The 23,042-nt window shown below is 40.4% G+C and overlaps 1 protein-coding gene across 5 annotated transcripts in view; it reads left to right on the top strand.

Moving 5' to 3' along the window:
* Positions 1 to 23,042, top strand: part of myt1a (myelin transcription factor 1a) — a 45,696-nt gene that overhangs the window by 5,608 nt on the left and 17,046 nt on the right. For 4 of the 5 annotated variants that reach the window (XM_067591258.1, XM_067591261.1, XM_067591259.1 and 1 more), the window contains exons 6-11: positions 497 to 738; positions 15,936 to 17,039; positions 18,460 to 18,579; positions 18,902 to 18,992; positions 19,470 to 19,583; positions 19,689 to 19,906. In XM_067591258.1, coding sequence (XP_067447359.1) covers positions 497 to 738; positions 15,936 to 17,039; positions 18,460 to 18,579; positions 18,902 to 18,992; positions 19,470 to 19,583; positions 19,689 to 19,906 — 1,889 coding nt within the window. The remainder of the gene's footprint in view (positions 1 to 496; positions 739 to 15,935; positions 17,040 to 18,459; positions 18,580 to 18,901; positions 18,993 to 19,469; positions 19,584 to 19,688; positions 19,907 to 23,042) is intronic. The other variant, XM_067591260.1, reaches the window with a different exon arrangement.

Below are 23,042 nucleotides of genomic sequence, written 5' to 3'. Positions count from 1 at the left end.
ATGATGTTGGATGTTTAACATGGTCAAATTTTGAAATCTTGAGGTGAACATTTGGGGGAAAAAATGCTCCCTGTAAGACAAAAGCATAAAGTTCAACCTGCTCTGAACACTTGCGATGGTTTTTGCTACCTGGTCAACAAGCCAATGGCATGCCCATAAACGGCTGTCAGTCCATTCCGTAGTCTTTGTTGCTGAGGTTTTTCCATGGGTTTTCTTCTGTTGTCCACATGTATGAATGTATTTGAGAAGTTACCATTTCTAGTAAAGAACAAGTAAAAGAAGTGAAATCCTACAATTGTATGTTTCCATAGCGTCCAGAGCAGGTGGAAGTCTGCAGAGGGGCAGCTTGCCAAGTGGCATATAGAAGCTGCAATATTCACTACATCTCACAATATTAAAGTGTTGAACAGAACAACACCATGCTGTTGATTTTACTGTTTTATGTTAGCATAGTAGATGTTACCATTAACTTCCATACCTATCCTGCACTCCTTAGCATACTGGGATGCCCGATTGTGAAGAAGAGGAAGCTGGAGGAGGCTGAGGCTGAGGAGAACCAGTCTGCTCCCAAGAGGAGGAACCAGCCTGTCAAACAAGCAGCAGACGACAGATTTGCTGCAGACAGCGATGCAGCAGAAGAAGAGGAGGAGCAGAAAGAGGAGGAAGAGGAGGATGAAGAGGAAGGCCTCAAAGAGAAGAAGAAAAACAAAACAAAAAGCAGGCCAGTGTTGATACAAAGTGAGTGAAAGCATATCACTATGCAAAACTACCATTACATTACAGTGCAATATGGAGACAGCAAATAGGGCCAGAAGAAGAGGAATGTGGGCCTCATGGTCAGATTATGAAACCAGTTCAACTGAAAGAGGAATGAGTTCTTTTCATTCCAATAATAAGGTGCATGGTAACACAAACAAGACTTTCCTAGTTCATAGTTGATACAACTTCAATTTTTAACACTACTTTTTAAAGCTGCACACATAATCATATAGATTTATTCATGCCATATAATAACATTAATTGTTAACAGGTGTTTTTCTCCAACAACAGACATGGTGTGTCACAAGGCCACACCCACTTAAGTCGTTCCCCCCCTCCCCCTCCTCTGTTACACTTTTTAAAGATCCCCTCCAGACATATTCTAAGATATGTAATTGAATAATAATTTGTGTCTAATATGGTTTTTCCACCAAAGAAAGTTCAATTACCTTGTTAAAATCTATAAAAATGACATTTACTCCTCATTTCTACCTCATTTAAAAATTAAGATTCTATGAATATAATTTTTTTTTTTTTTCAAAAGTTGAACTGCTGAACACAAGATATCTCCTACTTCACTGTAAAGTCCATTCTCAGTGTATGTGCACTGCAGGCCTCAAGTTTCCACATCACACTTGTGTAAGTTGCGTACTGGCCCACAATTGGCTTCCAACTAGTTGTGATGTCACAAATCATGCTCATAGGTACGTGCCTTAAACTGAGATTTAATGTGAGCACAGATAAATGTGAAAACAGCTTTCTAGTTTCAAACTCTGCACATACATCACTCTGCGCAGTAAAGCTCAAACAGTGAAGTTAAGTAACAATAAGTGAAACACATTTTTGAGTGGAGGGGGATTTAAATATGCTGGGAGGGAGGGAGGGAGCTGTGGTTACCCTTTAAAATGAGCCTACCCTGTGATCTGGTGTCATAGAAATAAGTTTTCTCAACTAAGGATGCTAAATATTATTGACAACATTGATAGTAAAGCCTCTTAAATGAAATCACAGGTATCCTGACGACTTGTGGATGTCGAAGTGCTATCTTGAGTTCAGTCAGATAACCATGGATTATAATGTGAATGTAGACAGTGTTTAGCTCTCATATTTCGCATCTAGGCTCACTCAGCTATGGTTAAAAGAAGGGTAGGTTGAATATACATGTATGTTGCAGTGGGAGGAGTATGCCATGTGAGTGTAGTGGCAGACTCTGCCCAAACTAGCTCTCAGGCTTTGCCTCATGAAAGGATAGGTTCATTAATTTTCAAGTCTGTCTCAAAACAACAGTCAGGAGCCCAAATGAACATTGATATCGATTTTTCTTGCCATAAACATTCCTCCTGTTCATACTGAGCATGAAAAGATCCCTTCATAATGCACTTACAGTACAATGTAAGTGATGGGGGACAAAGGCAGATATCCACTTCATATGACTTACTCAGACTGCTCAGTCTCATATAAGCTGCAGATAAACCTTTAAATGCATTTTTGCACAAATGACTGTGTGGAGGCCATGGAGAAGGACTTTCCATTGGCCTCAAAGAAGTTCTGGCAAAACATCAGGGGATTCAGGAAAGGGAAGCAGGGCTTAGCCCAGGCTGTTTTCAACAGGAGTGGAGAACTACTGACCTTGATTGGGGACATTGTCAGGCAGGGTAAGGAACACTTTGAAGATCTCCTAAACCAACATGCCCTCTATGGAGGTGGCAGAGTTGGACGACTCAGAGGAAGCCTCACTTATATCCCTGGCAGAGGTAGTCAAAAAGCTCCTCAGTGGCAAGGCGCCAGGTGTGGATGAGATTTGCCCTGAGATGCTGAAAGCTCTGGACATTGTTGGGCTGTCATGGCTAGCATGCCTCTTCAGTGTTGCATGGGGATTGGGGACAGTGCCTGTGGACGGGCACTGAACTGGTGGTTCCCATTTTCAAAAAAGGGAACCAGAGGGTGTGCTCCAGGTACTGGGGGATCACACTACTCAGCCTCCTGGAGAAAGTTTATGCCAGAGTGCTGGAACGGAGGCTCCAGCTGATTGTCAAACCTCAGATTCAGGAGGATCAATGTGGACTCCATCCTGGCTGTGGAACAGTGGACCAGCTCTTCACCCTTGTAGGGATATTTGAAGTGTCATGGGAGTTCACACAGCCAGTCTACATGTGCTTTGTGGACTTGGAGAAGGCTCATGACCATGTCCCTCAAGGCACCTTGTAGGTGGTGCTGCGGAAATATGGGGTACCAGGGCTGGTCCTTATATGTGAGATCTGTGTCCGCATTATTGGCAGTAAATCAGAGTCGTTCTCAGTGGGTGTTGGGCTCTGCCAGGGTTGTCCCTTGGCACTGGGATGGTTTGCAGCCATATGTGAAGTGGCCAGGATGAGAGTCAGCACCTCCAAATCTGAGGCCATGGTGGACTACCCTCTCTGAGTTGGAAGTAAGAAGCTGCCCCAATTGGAGGAGTTTAAGTATCTTGGGGTCTTATTCATGAGTTAGGGTAAGATGGAGTGTGAGGCTGACAGACTGATTGGTGCAGCATCAGCATAAATGTGGGCATTGTACCAGACCATTGTGGTGAAGAAAGAGCTGAGCCAGAAGGCAAATCTCTCAATTTACCAGTCGCTCTACATCCAAACCCTCACCTATGGTCACAAGCTTTGGATAGTGACTGCCACTGCTCTTTCACATCAAAAGGAGCCAGCTGAGGTGGTTTGGGCACCTGGTAAGGATGCCTCCTGGTCCCCTCCCTCTGGAGGTGTTCCAGGCACGTCTATATGGAAGGAAACCCTGGGGCAGACCCAGAACACACTGGAGGGACTACCGATCTCCTCTAGCCTGGGAACGACTTGGGATCCCCTGGGAGGAGCTGGAGGGCATTGCCGGGGTGAAGGATGTCTTGGTTTCCTTACTCAGTCTGATGCCACCACAACCCAGTCCCAGATAAGCGGTGGAAATTGGATGTGTAGCGCTTCTAGTCCTAACCAGGGATAGTAGTAGGAACACTAACATCTACCTAGGTTCGGGGACTGGTATGCCTTGAATAACTCATGAGAGCTTGTGTTGAGTTGAACAGTTGGCAGTTTTATTGCCCTACAACAATAACATAACATATACAGTGCTGATTTTTGTACATAGAAAATAAACAATAGAGCTCTTAAAATAACAAATAAAATTGTAGGAAAAGAATAAGTCTCTTCTGAGTTGAAACCTTCAACTAATGCTCCTTTAAATTAAGGAGTTTGAGATCCAAAGAGTTCAGTTCCTTGTCTTTGTGTGTGTTGAATGCACTACTACTATGAATGCTTCTACCCAGCTCAGTGGCAGCTGGTGACTCAAAAATTGGGGAGAACAGGAGGAAAACCAACATGGAATCTTACGACAAACCGCATCATACTATATCATTGTCCCCCACCTGATGAAATTGGAGGGGTCGGGGGCAATTTTATAAGCTGATAAAACAATTTGCTTTCAAAAACAAAAACCCCTGAGTGGTGAAAAGGCTGCTTCTTTAAAGACATTTAGCATATACATATTGTTTCTAAACAAAGAAGTGCTCATTGTAGCTGTGGAGTGGTCCAGAATGTGTCATTTTACCAACAAAGTTAAATTCAAATTTATAGTATTGTCCTATTATGACAACATATTTATGTTCTCATCAAAAACAGACAACATATCACATGATTTACACATGTTTCTTATGTATTTTCTTTGTATACAGAAATATATAAAGTACCACTAAGCTTATAATCTGATACAGGTACAGATCAGTCCTGAATACTAGAGTGAACACTAACACTAAGATTCACAGATCTAAAAGTGTAGGTTCACATTAAAAAGTATTAATGTATGTATCAAATACATGACTTACACACTCTTATCTATATGCACAACATACAAATATAGCCTACAAAGCTAACACGTTAACACTTGTTATTCTAGTTACTGAAAGAAAGAAAGAAAGAAAGAAAGACAGAAAGAAAGAAAGAAAGAAACTTTTGGAAACAAAAACGTTCAGAGGGGAGGTCCTTCAGAAGAATATAAAGACTTTATTTGAATTTACAAAGTAGCAAAGACCTGAGTTCTGAGCAGAGAAAACTGGAACTAACAGGCAGTACAGTATCATATATACATTTGATAAGAATACATCTCCAGATCCTTCTATCAGTCTCATTGGTCTACTTATTATCACAGTGCCTCCCCTAAATATCATTGGCTATAGTAATATTAGAGAGTGGCTCATAGGTTTATTTACTTTATCTGTTTATGCTTGGCAGACTATTGATTTTTGTCTGACTGTTAGGTACATCATGCCCCTTGAGAGGATCAAATTCCACTCTGATTCACCACAACAAGTAAATCCTATTCAACACAAGAAGAGGCTATATGAGACTTCAAAGACATGAATGAAGCAGTCAGTAAAATAACATACATAAAGTACATTAAGAATATGTGAGTATATATGTATTTAAAGAGTATATATGTATTATAGAATACATATGTATTACATTATGAATTTCCACCACATAATTCCCCCCTTCATGACTTCCATTAGTCATGATAAGCATCATAAACAGCAATCACTTCAAAACAATCATTCTTTCTCAACCATTGTAGCATTTGCCTCTTTTAATGTCCTTGTCCATATCATTCATTCATTTCATTTCATTTCTTGGGAATGCATAGTCCATTCCTGTAGCGATTACAAAGCCATGATGCTGCAGGAAAACAATCCCATAACACACATCCTCCAAGTGTCATCCTGATGGTGGGAGTGCCACAGGCGAGTTTCAGTGGTACCCTTAGAAGGTGGAGTCCATCTGTGTTTGAGGTAGTCATAACACTACCTCACTACTAAACAGTGTCTATGATGTAAAATTATATATATTTTGTAATCATCAAAGTACATTTCATTTAGTGATAATTCCATTATATCAATGTGAGTAAATATTTAATTCTTATATTGCGTATAAAATGTAATAGGCAAGGCCCATGCGTCTCAGAGTGGGAGAAGTTTCCTTAATGATTTTTCCATTTAGTCTTTGATCACTTCAAACCATAGTTGAATCTTCATTTCCAGAATCAGTAGTATCAGAATCAGAATCATGATGGTGTTTTGGCATCTAGAAGGGGATAGGATACAGATCAGGAAGTCCATTGGTTGGGGGTTCAGCCATCGCCATCATGTGAGTACTCACTCCTGAGGTCACTAGGTTACGGAGAATTGAAATACAACAGCAAAAGATAATTCCCATCATCACCATACATACTCCTACTGTTAATCCTATCTTAACTAATGTTGCCTGCCAATCAAAATTTAGCCATGAAAACCAATCTTCATAGCCATAGCCAGAATTACCTTTAACTTCTTTCCTGAGATTCTTTAGTTTGTTCATAGCCATAGTGAATGTTCCTCTGGGGCCTGTATTGTAAGGAATAAAAGTACAACAGCACTCACCTATAAAGGCACATACTCCTCCTTTTTCTGCCTGTTCTGCCACGTCATAGTGCTAGTTGCCAGCAATTGTTCCCCTATCACATGCAAGGTGCTGTCAGTACAGTTGATAAATCTCTGTTGGTTATAATAGATATAGTTAATCCATTCAGTGTTATGGGTAGTGGATATCCATGGGAGGATAGAAGTGAACCCTGAGGCTATTTCATTCATAGCTTTAAACTTATTTGGGATTCCTCTAGGTTGATCAATACTGTCTATGGCAACCTGAGGGTCATGCATATATGTTCTTCTAACCCTACTTCGTGGTTCTACTGGATTTTTATCCAGTGCTTTGAAAGGTATGGCAATTATGGTCATTACCATTTGTACTCAGGCGCATGCTCCAGACCAACTGGCAGGAAGGGTGGATTGTAGGCGTTGTTGATCACATATCCAATATTGGTCTGCAACTGCTTGAGTCTGGTGATGATAAGGGCATGCGAGGGGTGACATTAGAGTTACATCTCCTTTCACTGTGATTGATTGTTTTAAACCAGCTTTTGTACATTTTTCAGTTATGTCCCATGTTAAATTACATTGGTCCTCTGGAAAACTCCCTACCGATTGTTTCCTGTTAGGGAAATGGAATGGTTACTTCTTCGAACTAAGTGGGTAGGTGGATATCTAATTTGTGGCAATATTCTCCTATTGTACCTGTTCTGTCTCTGAAGAGTAGTTACTAATATACAGATATTATTTGAATCCTAGAAACATATGGCATTCTGTTTCCTCTCAGGGTCTTTCTGGTTGGAAAGTACTGCAATCTGGCAAAGTAAAATCTGAGGTAGAAGTCTTGGTGGTTGTAGGTTGTTGCGTTACTTCACATGCATGCTTGATCATATCTTTGTTAAATTTTTTCCAGCTAAGCTTAGTATTGCTTAGTATTAATTGCTTATTCTATTTTGTGTACCTGTGTATTGAATCCACTGGTACCAATTATTAGGTAGTACTTTTTGGTAAATTACATCTCGGCTCAGGTGTGGTGTAGATTTGTGGTTCATTAGGTGTGGGGGTCTGATTAGCTGTCTTCTCTACACTGGCGAGTTTTAATTTTGTTGTCATTTTTGAGTTGCCCTTTGGGAAGTGCGTGGTGGTTACTTCTAGCAAATAGTTATACATTGGGTCCCACTGAGGCTCGAGAATGACCTCTATGTACCAAGACTGGGGTTTGCACTACTTTTATACTACATTATTCATTACCGCCTCTACCACTAACATATCTTCTATGGATTGTTATTACACATAATTGTGTATGTCCAAGCATCACTGTCAGAGTATGTTGAACAAAAGATGTGGACAATAAAAGGGTTTTGAGATCTTGAGGTGATATGTGAGAGGTCAGTGTTTTTTTCCCTATTCTCTTTTTTGCAATTTATCAGTATGAAGGGTCAATGCACAATTTCTAATATCCCTGACTCTACCGGTTTGCTAAGTAAATCAGGCCAATATGCTTTTGCCTGCTCTTTAGACATCCACTGTTGATCCGGCCTATTGAACATGCATTAATTTTCGTAGCAACCTACGTTTACATCTATGGAATAAATTAGATTTTTGTTCAGGAGGTACGCACCTTTTTAGCTGAATTGACTGAGTTGCCTGTTTTAATGTCCATTGTCCAAAAGGAGTCTGGATCGCCATGGTCTGCGTCCCTTGGCTATCGTCTCTATACAGCATTCCCTTGAGTCTGCAAATATTGTTAATGTGTTGATATGGCATTATTACTATAAGTGCTCCTAGTAAACAATTCTCCATTTTATGAGTGACTGTAAAAGTGTTTGGTTTTAATTGATAATAGTCTGGTTTTAAACTATACAATTCTTCTTGTTGGAATTGATTAGTTGGTCGAGTTACCCGTTGCTCTATCTTATACAGTACAGTGGTCTTAAACTCCCATTGCAAAGAATCAGCAAAATGTATCAATTTACCTTGATCCACTCTTTTAGAACATAATTCTTTTTTGCATGCTATATTGAATGACAAATCAATGCCTGTGGGATATTCTAGTTTGCGGGTTCCAATCATGGATATTGCTTCCAATTTGTAGTAAGGGAATTGTCTGATCACTACCTCCCACTTAGTGTGTTTTAGCATTACTTCTGTGTGCACACAAACTTCCCAAATAGTTAATTCTGTATTTGTTACTTTTGTCTGTACCCATGTAGCTAATACACAGTTCTCCATTATTTCTTGCAGAGGTAATTTGGGCAATTGAGGGGGTGAGACATTTTTCTCTTCATTCTTTATCAATGGGCTGAGAGTATTGTCCTAAATGTATTGGGTAATTTTCTGTGTTCTCAAGATCTTTATTTATTATCAATAGCTCTCCTAAACTTGTATCACCTATTCCTGTAACAATTTGTTTTTTGCAAATTATCTATTTGTGCTTGACATACATTTTTCCAACAGGAAACGGGTTTGGCAAAGAGACTTGTCATTGAAGGCAATTGGCAGTAATCAGAGGCAGAACTCAGCATTACAGGTGGTTCTATCCAGTTGTACTTTCACAACATCAGAATCTGTTAACCAAGTAATAGTGAATTTACCCTTGTTATGTTATTTTGTTCAGGTATTGCAGAGCTGAGGATGGTTAGACCGCATCTAAGAATTTATTCTTCCAATTCATCACCAAAAGTTAAAGGGTCATATTTAACTTAGGGGAAATCACTTTCAACATTTAACAATCCTATTGGTCTCTGTATGCTATTCATTCTGTCCATAAGTCTACCAGGAAAACCTCCTATTTTCCAAGGACACTTATGTACAGTGCACATATCTTCAAGGCAGACCATTTTAGTGTACATGCAGGTAGCTGGAGGATAAATATTGCAAACATTCTCTGAGATTACAACCCAATGTTGACCAAATCCTATCTCTAGTCCTATGTTTGATACCTTACCAACTGCCATGGTCGAGGTCAGTGAAGTTGATGGTTGGGAACTAGGCTGTGAGGTTGCTGTGAGGTGTGTGGAAGGTGGAGGTTGGGAAGTTGGTTGTAGGATTGACATGGCTGGGGTGTGGGTGGTTGGTGATTGGGAACTTGCCTGTAGGGTTGTCATGCTGGGGATGTGGGAAGTTGGTGATTGAGAACTTGGTTGTGGGGTTGTCATGTTTGGGGTGGTCTGATGTGTCAGGTTTAGTGGGTGGTCCTGGCTTTGTAAGTTGGTCTGTGGTTGAGCTGCTGCAGGTGGTGCCATCCATGTATAGGACACATGTTGCCAGCACCAGGACCACTATGTGTTGGTGGCCCTGAGTCTGATTCATCCTTAGACTTGGGCACTCTTTCAAGTGTGCCTCCTTGAGGCTCCTCATCTCTCGTTCTTTCCTCTGATCTGCTCCTGGCTCCTTCAGTTGACTCACCTCCACCAGGAGGGGCTTTGGTGCAGTGGTTAAGATGATACCATGTAAGTAAACCTTTCACCTGGACCGCTGTGCCCGTAGATCAGACCACCTCGAAGGGTACTTCGAGGCCCATTCCACTTCTGTTGAAAGACTCTCATGAACACCTAATCCCCAGGCTGGATGGGTGGTGGCTCAGCTTCCTTTGGCTCTTTCTCCTTCTGTTTTTCACACAAAAAGATAGCTTGGTGTATGTCAGCAATCTGTTGCACAAACATTTTTATGTCTTTTTATAAGACTTCCAATGCAGGACCTTTCTGAAAATGTCTATATGCTAGAACAGGCAAAGGTCAACTCGTAAGCATTTCCTGCAATGTTGGTTGTGTTTTACGATTAGTGCTGCTTCTGTAAACCATGAGTGCCAAAAGCAATACATCTATCCAATTAAGTTTAGTGTGATCGCAGATTTGCTTTTTTCTTTTAATGTTCTATTCACTTTCTCAACCATTCCTTGTGACTGTGGGTGATAAACTCATCCTAACCTTTGTTTTATCCCTAGCTTTTAGCAAATCCCTTTTACTGTTTTGTCAATAAACTCCCTTCTGTACATTGGAATTTTACTACAGTATCAGCATTCTTGTGTTTTGCAGGGACTGCTTCCACCCAATGGCTGAATCTGTTTTCTATGACTAACAAGTATCTCTTTACCTGTACTGGTTTAATCGCATCCACATAATCCATTGTTATGTGTTATGTGTCAACACCATGCCCATCAGGTATGACAAGAGAAAGAAGATCAGTAGTAGCAATGAACAGTCCATCATGGTTTGTCCATATTTTATCTGGGTCTTGAGATGCACCCCTTTGTTTCCATTTCTCTTTTTCAGCTTGTGGTGCTGCTTCTTGTATGTCACACAAATATTTATCAGTGATTTCATTTGTTAATTCAGTTGTTAACACTATGACAGCTTTGAGATCTGAGGTAGCAGCAAACTTTGCTGCTGCATCTGTGGCATTACTTCCCCTTGTTTGCAGTGAGGAATCTTTTTGAGCTTGACAGTTTATTATTGCTATTTTGAGTGGAAGCATCATAACCTCCATGAGTGCTATGACTTGGTCATGGTGTCGGATTGGTGAGCCATCTGTCTTTTTGAACCCTCTTGCTTTCCATGTTGCTCCAAAAAGGTGGCAAACACCATGAGCATATGCAGAGTCAGTGTATATGTTTACAGTGTCATTTTCAGCCATTTTGCATGCCTCAGTTAAAGCTGTTAATTCCACCCACTGTGCGGAGCATGGTTGCACACATAGTTCTGCTTTTCTGGTTATCATAGTGTTATCAGAATTAAGTTGAACCACAGCATATTGTACTTTTAGGCCTCAGTGCCTTGGTAACAAGACCCATCAACAAAAAATTTGAGTTGTGCTAACAGAAGCACTTAGGTCAGATCTCATTTTAACAAAGTCTTGTACTTCTGTTTCACAATCATACATCAAATGTGCAGCTGCCAATGCCTGATAGCAGGTAGGCAAGGCTTGCTCTACTGGAGACATAGCAGTTGAGTAGTAGGCTATTGGTTGCTTTTTTCCTCCAATACCTGTGGCTTGCGTGAAAACTGCTGTGGCATGTTGAAATCGATGGGAAACAAACAGGTGAAACGGTTTATCATAATTTGATAGTGCCAGTGCTGGAGCTTGTTGGAGCAGACACTGTATTGCATTAAAGGCCTGTTCTCCCTCTTCAGTCCATGTTAATGGTTCCTGAAGTTTCTCAGTACCTGCAACTTTTATCATGTTTCTTAGGGGTGTAGTGATTAGTGTATAATTTTCAATCCAATCAGAACCATAACCTGTCATCCCCAGAAACACCATCATTTGTCAGACTGTAGTTGGTTTGGGAGCTGCGGATATGCCCTTGAGTTGAAATGGCGAGATACTTTTAGTGCCATCTTGCAATACTCAGGCCAGATATTCAACTTTAGGCTGACAGAACTGCAATTTCTTTTGGGAGGCCTAATGCCCTCCTTTGGCCAATTCCTGCAGGACTGTTATGGAGTCTTTGTGACACTATTCCTGTGAATCAGAACAGATGATCAGATCGCCAACATACTGAATTACAGTGCTACTGACTTTGTATGTTAGTGCATGTAAATCTTCTTTCAGCACTTTGTTAAACACATGTGGTGAGTGTTTAAATCCTTGTGGCATGCATGTGTACGTATACTGCAGCCCTCGGTAGGTGAAAGCAAACAGGTGCTGATATCTTGAGCTCAGAGGTACACTGAAAAAATCTAGAGCAGAGATCAATGACAGTGTAATATTTAGAAGTAGGTGGCACATTTGTCAAGAGTATTTGTGGATTTGGCACATCTGCATCATAACCTTCTACTACCTCATGTACTGCTTGTAAATCATGTACCAGCCGGTATTTTGATTTACCTGCTTTCAACACTGGATATATTAGCGTATTGACTTCAGAGTGAGTGTGGATAAGTACTCCTGCTTTTAATCGTCCTTCTATTGTTTTTGTAATGCCTTGTTCAGCCTCTGGTTCCATAGGATACTGTTTTATTTCAGGAGGAGTACATCCTGGCTTGAGTGGTATTTCCACTGGTTGAGCTGATTTGATAAGCCCTACATCTGTGTCATGTTGTGACCATAACTCAGGTGGTACCTGTGTTAACATGTCTTTAAACAGGTCTTTTTGTTCTACCACCATCTGCATGGAGGTAGGTAATCTGACTATTTGGGGTTTGGCCAATGCAGAAAAGGAAGTCATGATTTTGATATATTTTTTTTTATCTTGGCTATGCCAAAACAGTGGGCATTTTGTTGCATTCCATTTCTACTCTTTTGCTTGTTTTATCATGGGGCCTAGATGTTTTGACTCATAATCTGGATTTATTCTTAGGGTGATGTGTGGAACGGCGTGCTTTATTTTAAATTTGTTCTTTAGGTACTCGTTTTCAGATACTGCCAATGCAGCACCTTATTTACCTATGATAATAACTGCTGAATTGAGTTGTACATGCAGCGGCTGAGCTTTCAGCCAATGTTCATTTCTTCTTTCATTGTTTTTTGTGAAAAATTGCAAAGTGCAGTGAGGTTCCAATAAAGGTTCTTTTGATTGTGGGATTTATGCCATTATGAAAGGTTCCCATTGGTGACAAGCTTTGTGAACTTCTTTTATCTGTCCCAGCCAGAAGACTGTGGATTCTTGTGTTTTGAGTCTGTAGCAGCATTTGATAGATGTTGTCCTCTATACATATTCCATCAGGTATACAGAGTATTTTCTGCGCATGGCATCTCTTCCCAACAAATTGATTGGCGTATGTTCTGAGATTAGGATGGGTAGCTTTATGACTTTGTTATTGACTTTCAGGGTGATGGGTTCTGAGGAGGGGACTAGCTGAGAGGCATATGATGGTGATACACAGGTGTATGCTGCACCTGTATCTGCCATCATTGGTGTTTCTTTCCCACCGAACACAATTTTGTTACTTTAAAATTTTATTTTTTATTTAGTTTATTTATTTTTATTAATATATCATTAATATTATTTTATTATTATCAATATGACAATACTTTACACAGTATTAAAGGTTTTTAATCTTTTGGTCCCCTTCTCCAATGATACCTCATATACCAATTTCAAATCTGAAAGAATGAAAACAAGAGACAAAAAAGAGTTTATCTTTTATTGGCTTGTGCTTGTACCAAATTCAAATGAGTGAAAAGCAAGAGAAAAAAAAGAGTTTATTAACTTTTATTGGCTTGTATATATACACAATTAAAGAAATCGAAAGTAAGAGACAAAAAGGTTTTATTATCTAAAAGAATATGTTTTTTCCCTCCTAATTTATGCAGCTCTTATCAGGATATAGTCTATTGGGTAGGTGTTATTTTGCACAAAAAAGTTGTTTTCCAGATCTCGCTTCGCTCCCCAATCTAAACTTGACCCATCACGCCCTCTGGTCAGGCCTCCAGTGTTGTACACTGTGTAAGCAATGTACAGGCTTTCGATCACAAATTTGTCAAATTGACGCAGTAGCCAAGCTACACAGGGAAGTTCAGACAGACCAGTCAAGGCTCATTGATGTGTTTGTTCTAACTCCTGACTTTCCATATTAGTTATTATCTAATATTGTTATAAATTCAACTGGAACCGCTCATAAAGCATTGCACACTGATTTTATAAAGTGGATTACCTTGTTATAATTATCCTATTTTATTATTATTATTATTAAGTGTGCTTCTCTTTAATAGTGAGTTGCCCCACATTTGTTTTTAATAGATAAACCCTTTTTACTCACCCATTCAGGCCTCCCAAGTTGTTGGGAGCAGTATCCATGAGTTACTTGTTTTTTTTTAATATTATATAGTGTACGAGTTACTTTTATGAACACACCGCTCAAAGTAGCATTTATGAGCATCAACCCAATGTAGCATTTATGAGTTGGATTACAGTCTTGTTTTTTAGACAAAAACTGGCCTAAGGCCTTATCACACGGCCCCTTTTACACCCTTGGGTTAGGGTTTACTGCAGTATTTTTAATTCACTCTTTTTCATGTCATACAGTGGTATTAGCAATAGTCATTTACATTCATACCAATTCAACATTCACACGTGTTATATGATTGATTTAGTCTTCTGACAACTAGCCCCTGTTTGTATAGCCAATTGTACAGTTTCAGGTTCTTTATTGGTGAGCTTTAGAACTACCGTCTCACCAGCTGAAGGAGCAGGGACTCAGAGCAATATCGCTACAGAGATCTTTTTTAATAATAAAAAGCAAAAATGCTTACCTTATCGGTGGCCACGTTCTGTACAGGAGCTCTGCCCCCCCACTGCCCCCGACCACCACCTGGCACACAGACTGCCCTTTCCCTGCCTGCCCTGCAGGTGTCACTGTTGAAGCATTTTAATCAGAATTTTAACAACAGATTTTTTTCAAAGAAGACAGAAAAAATATTTTATAAATGATACTGAGATCTGGTAATGGTTTATTTCAACCAAATATTCTTTTTCATATTTTGATCTCCCTCTTGCATCTCAGAAAATAGAGAGTGCAACCTCCTCTGCCTCTATGGACCAACCTCCTTTGACCCAGGTAGAGCTTATCTCTGGTGTCTGAATGGACAAATTGAGCTTGTCAGAGGCCTTCTGTGGACCAATCCTACGGTAGGCCACACTGCTTCAACAACTGTCCACAGTCTCACAGGGCTGGGCTTGCCATCACCAAATCCTCCAGATTCTATCTGGTAGTTCAAAAAACCAACCTACATAAATAGTGAAGAGTGATAAGCTTGCTGCTTCTTGCTGCTTTCTGTTTCTAACATTAGACTTCATTAATTTCTTCATTTAGAACATTTTATAATGTATAACCAACAAATGAGGATTTACCTCTATTACAATGAGATGAATTGCCATATATAATAACAACAATCGGTATTTTAGCATTAACAAAATATATCTTTTTTAACATTTTTTTTAACCTGTAACAATCCTTTTAAAATCTTTTTATACATCATTTTAACATGTTCCACCTTAAACATGAATGTTAATTGAATTATCACTACTATCTTACTGAACATGTATATTTTAACAACCAAAATCAATTCAGTCACAATGTAGTTGTACCACAACTCATTAACGTGTGTTAATCCCACTAAAACCGAATGGCTTTAATGTCAAAAAATAAGTGCAATGCACCTTTAATGCCTCACCACACTATCAGCTGCCCACTAACCAAAGCTGCTAGCAATTCGCGTTAGCTGAGCCATTAGCACTAGCAATCTTTTTAGGACATTAATACAATGATACAATATGCACCAGAGTACGTTGGAAACATTAGACAGCATTATCACAACCCTGACTGGTCTTTATGAAAAGTGTCTGAACTTAAACAGCAAGTTTGGTGTAATATCTTCTCACAGTGGCTAGTAGGCTGTATTGCGCTCCCCTTTGGGAACATGTGCAACCACACCTCTAGATGACAAAGTGAGTATTAGTAGCCCTATATTTCATATGGGTTAGATGGATGGATGGATGGATGACTGTGTGGACACACCGTGGATTTTTGCCCCTATCACTTACATTGAAAGCACATTTGAAGGGGATCTTTTAATATCCAGTGTGAACAGAGTGAATGATTACAGCAAGGAAAACCTCTGTGTTCATATGCGCTCCTGACTGTTTTAAGACACACTTGAAAAATTGTGAACCTAGCCTTTAATGCTAAACAAGTAAAATAAGGTCAGCAATAGATTCTCACAATGTATGTCTTGAGTTGAAAGTTACGATGTAGAAATGACAAAACAAAGCAGAACATTCATGTGTACTTTGAATCCATAGCAGACTGCTCACCGGTGACCACTGAAGACACAGAAGCAGCAGATACAGCAGTTTGTCCTCTGGCTGAAGATGACAAAAACGAAGGCGTCACCTCAGAGACTGAGAACAAAACTGGAAGTGATAAAACTAGTGAGGAAGAGAAGCCGGTAACAGAACCCCAACTGACCAATGATCATCAGCAGGAGGAAGCACAGGGCAAGGAGGAGGAGGAAGGTCAGTTGGTGGCAAAGGATGAGCCATTAGATCAGCCTGAAGAAGAAACTGAGAGAATTGAGCTTAAAGAGACAAAAGAAGAAGAGGAGGAAGATGAAGCAGAGGAGGAGGAGGAAGAGCAGGAGGAAGAGCAGGAGGAAAGGCAAGAACACAATGTAGAAGAGAGGGAAGGAGAAAGGAAATTGATAAGCCAGGAAAATTCTGATCACCAGTACTCTAGTGGAGATTACAACCATCAGGCCAAAGAATCTGCAGAGGAGCTGAGCAAGAGGGAGGAGGAGGAAGAGGAGGAAGAAGAGGAGGAAGAGGAGAGGGTCCACCAAGAGGTTGATACTCCTTACTCCTTGAGTCCACACACTCAGGGATCTGAAGCTGAGGTGTCTCTCAGGGAGGAAAAAGTCACCACTCCTGTGACTGAGGAAGAGGAAGAGTACGAAGAGCAGGAGGAGAGAGAGGAGGAGGATGACAACGAGAGGCAGGGGAAGGAAGCAGGTGAGGTGGTAGAGGAGGAGGAGGAGGAGGAAGAGGAGGAGGAGGAGGAGGAGGAGGAGGACCAAGACTCCAGCAAAGCCTCTCCAACTACAGTGGTGATAGAAGTCTGCTCTGAGGAGGATGATGACGAAGAGGAGGAGGAGGAGGAGGAAGAAGAAGAGGAGGAAGAAGGAGAGGAGCTGGATGTCTCAGAGGGATCAGGAATCACGGATGACTCAGAGAACTGGGATATGACGCGGGGGAACCTGGGGCTGCTGGAGCAGGCCATTGCCCTGAAGGCTGAGGAGGTACAGGGGGGTCAGGAGGCCCAGAGCTCCCCAGACTACCAACCATACAGCAGCTCCAGCAAGAGTTCCGAGCCTGCTGCTGTGGCCCGCCGCACCACTCACTTCAGCAAAGGTATATTTCTGTTTCCTTCAAAATTTCACATTTACTGTATGTAACATTGTAAGAGTTGTCTCATATGTATATGATTGGCAAATGCTGTATTTCTCCCATATGTTTGATGATGCAATTTTGACACAACTCTTAATGGGGAACTCCGGTGATTGGCACCAGCATGTTTCCGGGTGTTCTATTAGAAAAAAAGTAGTAAAAAGCCTTCACTGTTTCCAGAGGGAGCTGTGTGAAATTTGATAAACTGCCTCAAGTGATGTCACTTGAGTCAGTGTTGGTTGGGGCTGAAGACTACAAGTTTGAAAATGAAAATAATCTAGGGGTATGGAGTTAGAAAGAAGTGAGGTTACCAGACCTCTGTAGCCCACTCCTCATCTCTGCTGGAGACTAGGAGCTCCAGGCTACATTAGCTGCTACTAGCATAACACGACTCAATCTATGCACTCAAGTGAATCAAGTTGCATTGTGGGTAATGTAGGTGGCAGGTTTTGAAAAGGAAGCAGAATGTGTGGAATAAAAAAGACAATATCTCAGGTTCTGCTGCGTTCATTTTTATCCTTTTTTTGTCTGTTTTATTCTGTTCATAATGAGTCCGAAAGTGTTACAGGAGGGCAATGCCAAATCAGTGGAGTGCTCTTTAATACCAATAAGACCAAAACACCTGATGATTCCAGGAACATATATTGATATAAGAGTAATTGTCTGTATCTGCAAACATGCACACTTCAGTTGGTACTCAAATGGTTAAGGAGTAGAAGGCAGGGCTGCAGATAAGTCTAACCATCAAGTATCAAACAAATGAATAGTCGTAATTACTAGAGAGAGAGTAGAGGTGTGTGTGTGTGTTTGAGCAGCTATTTGAAAGAGGCAACAGTAAGGGTAAGTGTCATGGAAGTGTGACACTTTATAGCCAAAAAATAAAACTTAAATGAAGTGATATAAGTATATTATTACATTATCAGCTACAGTTATTACATTATTGGCTGCTACAGTCCCCCCCCCACCACCACCCTTCCCTGCCCAGTAGCAGAAAATTACATATTATATTAATACAACAGTGTGTTATTTTAAAAATCCCAGTCTATTTGTGAATTATTAGCAGGGTGACATGACTATCAAACAGACAACAATTTTTTTCCTAAAATTTTGCACGTAAAACAGTCAATTTTTCACTGTGTGATGAAGAAAATATATTAAGAAGCCTTTCAATGATGCATTAAACATGCACAAACAAGCATGATGATACAGTAGCCATTTACTATGATAAAAAAGTCAGGGTTGGGATCAGTGTCAGTATGGGTGATTCTGATCCTGGAATTGCTGTCGGGTCTGAACTTAATTTTGTGCTATCACCTATTCCTAGTACTTGATACTGTTTTAATTCATTATCACTGTCATCTAAATCCTACTTTCTTGTATTCAGAGAAGAGGGAAGTCAAATGTCCAACCCCAGGGTGTGATGGGACAGGTCATGTGACTGGGCTGTACCCCCACCACCGCAGTCTATCTGGATGTCCTCACAAAGACAGAATACCTCCAGAGAGTGAGTACACATTACTTTCCATAGATTAGCAGTAGACTAATCTCCTGACACTCCTGATGCTGATCCTGTCACTAAACTAGACATGTAGACTTCTCTGTTTTACATTTTTACAGGATATTATACACAGGATATATTACAGCATTATTACTGCTGTTACCATCACTCCTGATTCTGCAAAAGTACTAATACCAGTACCTTTATTGCCATTACTGTTTGTGTTGTACAACAATACTATTCTTGCTGCTGCTAGCGATGTGAAACCAGCTACAACAAACTAAACAAACTGACCGCTGAATGCTCTGTGTCTGCTGTGTGTCTGTAGTCCTGGCCATGCATGAGAACGTCTTGAAGTGTCCGACCCCTGGCTGCACAGGCCAAGGCCATGTCAACAGTAACCGCAACACACACCGCAGGTTAATAAAGGACACACACAGACAAAAGCATGACATAACATGGCATGGTAGTTAGATATTTTTGTGTCTTACAGAGAAATTAATTAAGGTCTTATGACAAATAGGAGAAAAATTCACAATAACAGATTATAGTCTGACAGAATTCTGACATTTTGTCTTTTTTTATTTGAGTAAATTATGGGTATGATATAATGACATGTGAAATCCATGTTTTCCTATAATCTATGCTGAAGCAGAGTTTCTATTTCCAGCAGTGGTCCAGATTTAGTTCTGGGGCCTTTGGAGTCAGATTCTGGGATAATTGACCTGGAACTGATCAAACATGAAGAGATGAAATATTTGAGCTAAATACTGAGTGAAGCAATCTCATCTAATACTACTAACATATACTTACACTGTGTGCGTATTAAATGTCTGCCTTTTTATTAAAGTTTTATTCCATTAAATGCAAACATTTGGATGTGTCACTCCCATCAGTCTGTCCGGCTGCCCCATTGCAGCAGCAGCTAAGCTGAACAAGAACCAAGATAAGCAGGTGCATTTACAGGCTTCAGCCAGTGAACCCTCATCCAACTCTGACAGAGTGCTCAGGTGAGGAACACAAGCCAAGTGTTTTTTCATTCAGTTTCTCAATCCATACATATACTGGAATATATCTCACAATGATTTTGATGTTACTACTTATTTTTCCGCCAGGCCCATGTGTTTTGTGAAGCAGCTGGAGATCCCTCAGTACGGTAGCTACCGGCCCAACACAGTGACCACCACGCCTCGAGCCAACCTGGCCAAGGAACTGGAGAAATACTCCAAGGTGTCTTTTGACTATGCAAGCTTTGATGTCCAGGTGTTTGGAAAGCGTATGCTTATTCCAAAGACGCCCAGCGCGACTGAAACGTCACCCAAAGCCTTCAAATGTAAGATCCCCACACTTTCATCTCCACGCTGCATTTGTGTAGAGATCACTTGACATGTTTTTTGTTGACCAACACTCACTTTTCAAAGCATCAATATGCCATAAACTTTCAACATGACAGAAGTTTTTTTTTAGTTTTTTTCTTAGAAATGCTAGAAACATCACACTTGTTTTCGGTTGGCTTAGCTGTCTGTGTTGTACATAACTTTTCTGGTTCAGTTGTGTTATTTGCTGTTTTTATGTTTTGACTAGACTTTACATTGCATTCTGACACTATGAGTCATTTGAATGGAGTCTGAGAGCAGAAAACAACAGATCAAAACATCAGTGATAAATGTCAGATTTTACAGTGAGCACCTTTGTTTGCCTTACAAATGAGCGCACACAACATTGTATGACTCATGTATGAATCATTAGCTACAATGCATGAAAATCACTATAAACTTTCAAACAGAGCTGAGTGTCAAAGTTCACTCTTGACCTTGTCAATAGCAGTTTGGCAAAATGATCTTAACTCAAGGGCCCTTTACCTGTTTTTTCTGGTGCTTTCAACTACATATAACAGTCTTTATGAGTAACAGTGGTGGAGGAAGTACTCAGATCCTTTTCTTTACTTAAGGACCCAAAAAAATCAGATCCATGAAGTAAAAGTATTGATACAGCAATATAAAAATACGCCATTAGAAGTAAGTGTCCTGCATGAAAAATCCCACTTACCTACCAAAGGGTCACTACATAAATGTGAGGGTTTGTGAGATGATTAATGGTAAAGGAAAGAAGAAAAAACACAGATCTGATACAACCCCCCAATCCTCAAGCTTGGGTCCTCTACCAAAGGCCTAGGAGTTTGAGGGTTCTGCGCAGTATCATAGCTGTTCCTACAACTGCGCTCTTCCAGACAATCTTTCAGTCCAGCCTTTTCCAGCCACCGGTAGGATTTCTTGATATCAGGCACTTCTTCTATCTGTCGGTGGTACATGTCATGTAGGGGCTTGTCCCTCCATGATGGTTCCTCCTCCTCCTCTGCATCATCAGGTTTCTTCGGCCTGAGGTATTGACTTAGCAGCTCATCTTTGGGGGCCATCTTCCTGATGTACTCCTGGATCTTGGTTGTTTCATCCTGGACAATGGCTCTGACGCTAACCAGTCCTCGACCTCCCTTGTGCCACTTAATGGACAGTCTCTGGGTGCTGGACTTTGGATGAAACCCTCCATACATTGTGAGGCGCTTCCTTGTCTTGATATCAGTGGCCTCTATCTCCTCCTTTGGCCAGCTTATTATACCAGTGGGGTATCTGATGACTGGCAGGTGGTATGTGTTGATGGCTTGTACCTTGTTCTTCCCATTCAGCCGACTTTTCCGGACCTGCCTTACTCTGTGCAGGTATTTGGCTGTGGCTGACTTCCTTGTGGCCTCCTCAAGGTTCCCATTTGCCTGCGGGATCCCAAGGTATTTGTAGCTGTCCTGAACATCTGCAATGCTGCCTTCTGGTAGCTCAACCCCCTCGATTTTGATCATCTTCCCTCTCTTTGATACCATCCGACCACACTTATCTAGTCTGAATGACATTCCAATGTCATTGCTGTAGATCCTGGTGATGTGAAACAGTGAGTCGATGTCTCACTCATTCCTGGCATACAGGTTGATGTCATCCATGTAGAGGAGGTGACTGATGGTTGAACTGGTATCCATAGCCACTTTTGCAGAACAGCAGCGGGGATAGTGCATCAACTTGGTATATGCTGCACTTAATGGTAACTTGTGCAATTGGCTTTCGGTTGGCCTCTAGAGCTGTGAATAGCTCAGTGGTTAACACTACTGATGTTGACACAGGAAGTTGGGGTTTGAATCCCTGTCAGGGCAGGGTAACACATATCCAGTGTGAACCCTTAGGCAACGTCCTTAATGCTGCTAGCCTACCTCAGGATGAGTGAAATCACAAACTCGAGAGTCATATCGGCTCGGATGTCGCCCGGGTCAACAAGGGGTATCTGATGACTGGTTCCCCAGACAGCTTCTGGGGAACCAGGGCAACCTGATGAGAAATGGACTACTGGAACAAGACATAGATGGACAAGAGCAGAGAATATGGATCTGTTGGAATATATTTGGGATAATTTCACCTCTTTGGATACTGTATGGTATTTAAATTAAATTATGTGAAAAGTTTAGAGTGGAAGTCACAGATATATGAAATATGACCTCAACTACATACTGTTTTAATGTAAGGGGTCACAAGGCATTGACAATCACTGGTTTAATCTTTAACAATGTGCTGTATTTTAAAGGCTTATTACATTTTCCTTTGCGTAATCTTAATCTGAAAAGTAACTAGTAACTATAACTGTTGCATAAATGTACAATGTACAATATTACAAAAATATATTAAAAATTATATATTAAAATATTAAAGTACATACAGTATATTAAAATTACAGTCACTGGTTTCTCTGAGCAGATTTTCTGTAGGAACTCATCATCATCAACATCATCATCTACTGTATCAGCAAATGTCAAGGTGCTGGCTAGGAGGTTTTGAATGCCTCAAATTGCTGCTGTTTTTCAGTCTAGTTCTAGTTTGTTGTAAGGCTGTATTTTTATTTTTTCTTTCATTATGATTTTATTCATGATTTTATTATTTTATATTGACTTATTAGAAGTTGTGATAGAGCTTTCTGTATTACTTGTTTTTATGTTGTTTGTCTTAAACTTTATGTTCATACTGAATATTAGGAGATCTCTTCATAATGCACTTTCAGTGTAAGTGATGGGAGACAAAATCCAGTCTTCATTTTGTGTAAAAATGTATTTAAAAGTTTACCATAAGCTTATACAAGGCTTCAACCGTCCAAATTTGTCACATCAAGTATACATCTTCCAACGTTACAGCCTTTTTAGTATTCAATTCCCTCTTTGTGTGTTTTGCTGAGCTGTGGTGGAAGGATCATAACAAAAACAGGGACATTTGCAATAAAAGGCTGCAACTTTGGAAGATATTCACTTGATTTCACTCATTTGGACAGTTGAAACCTCATGTAAGCTTCAGAAAAACTTCTGATCACTGAAGGAGGCAAAGTGACTTACTGTCACTTACACTGAAAGCACAGAAGGGGACCATCTAATAGACAGTATGAAC

This window comes from Thunnus thynnus, chromosome 6, assembly GCF_963924715.1.
Source record: "Thunnus thynnus chromosome 6, fThuThy2.1, whole genome shotgun sequence".
NCBI classification, from domain to species: domain Eukaryota; kingdom Metazoa; phylum Chordata; class Actinopteri; order Scombriformes; family Scombridae; genus Thunnus; species Thunnus thynnus.
The sequence above is the reverse complement of the archived record's forward strand: the minus strand, read 5'-3'. Positions and strand labels throughout refer to the sequence as shown.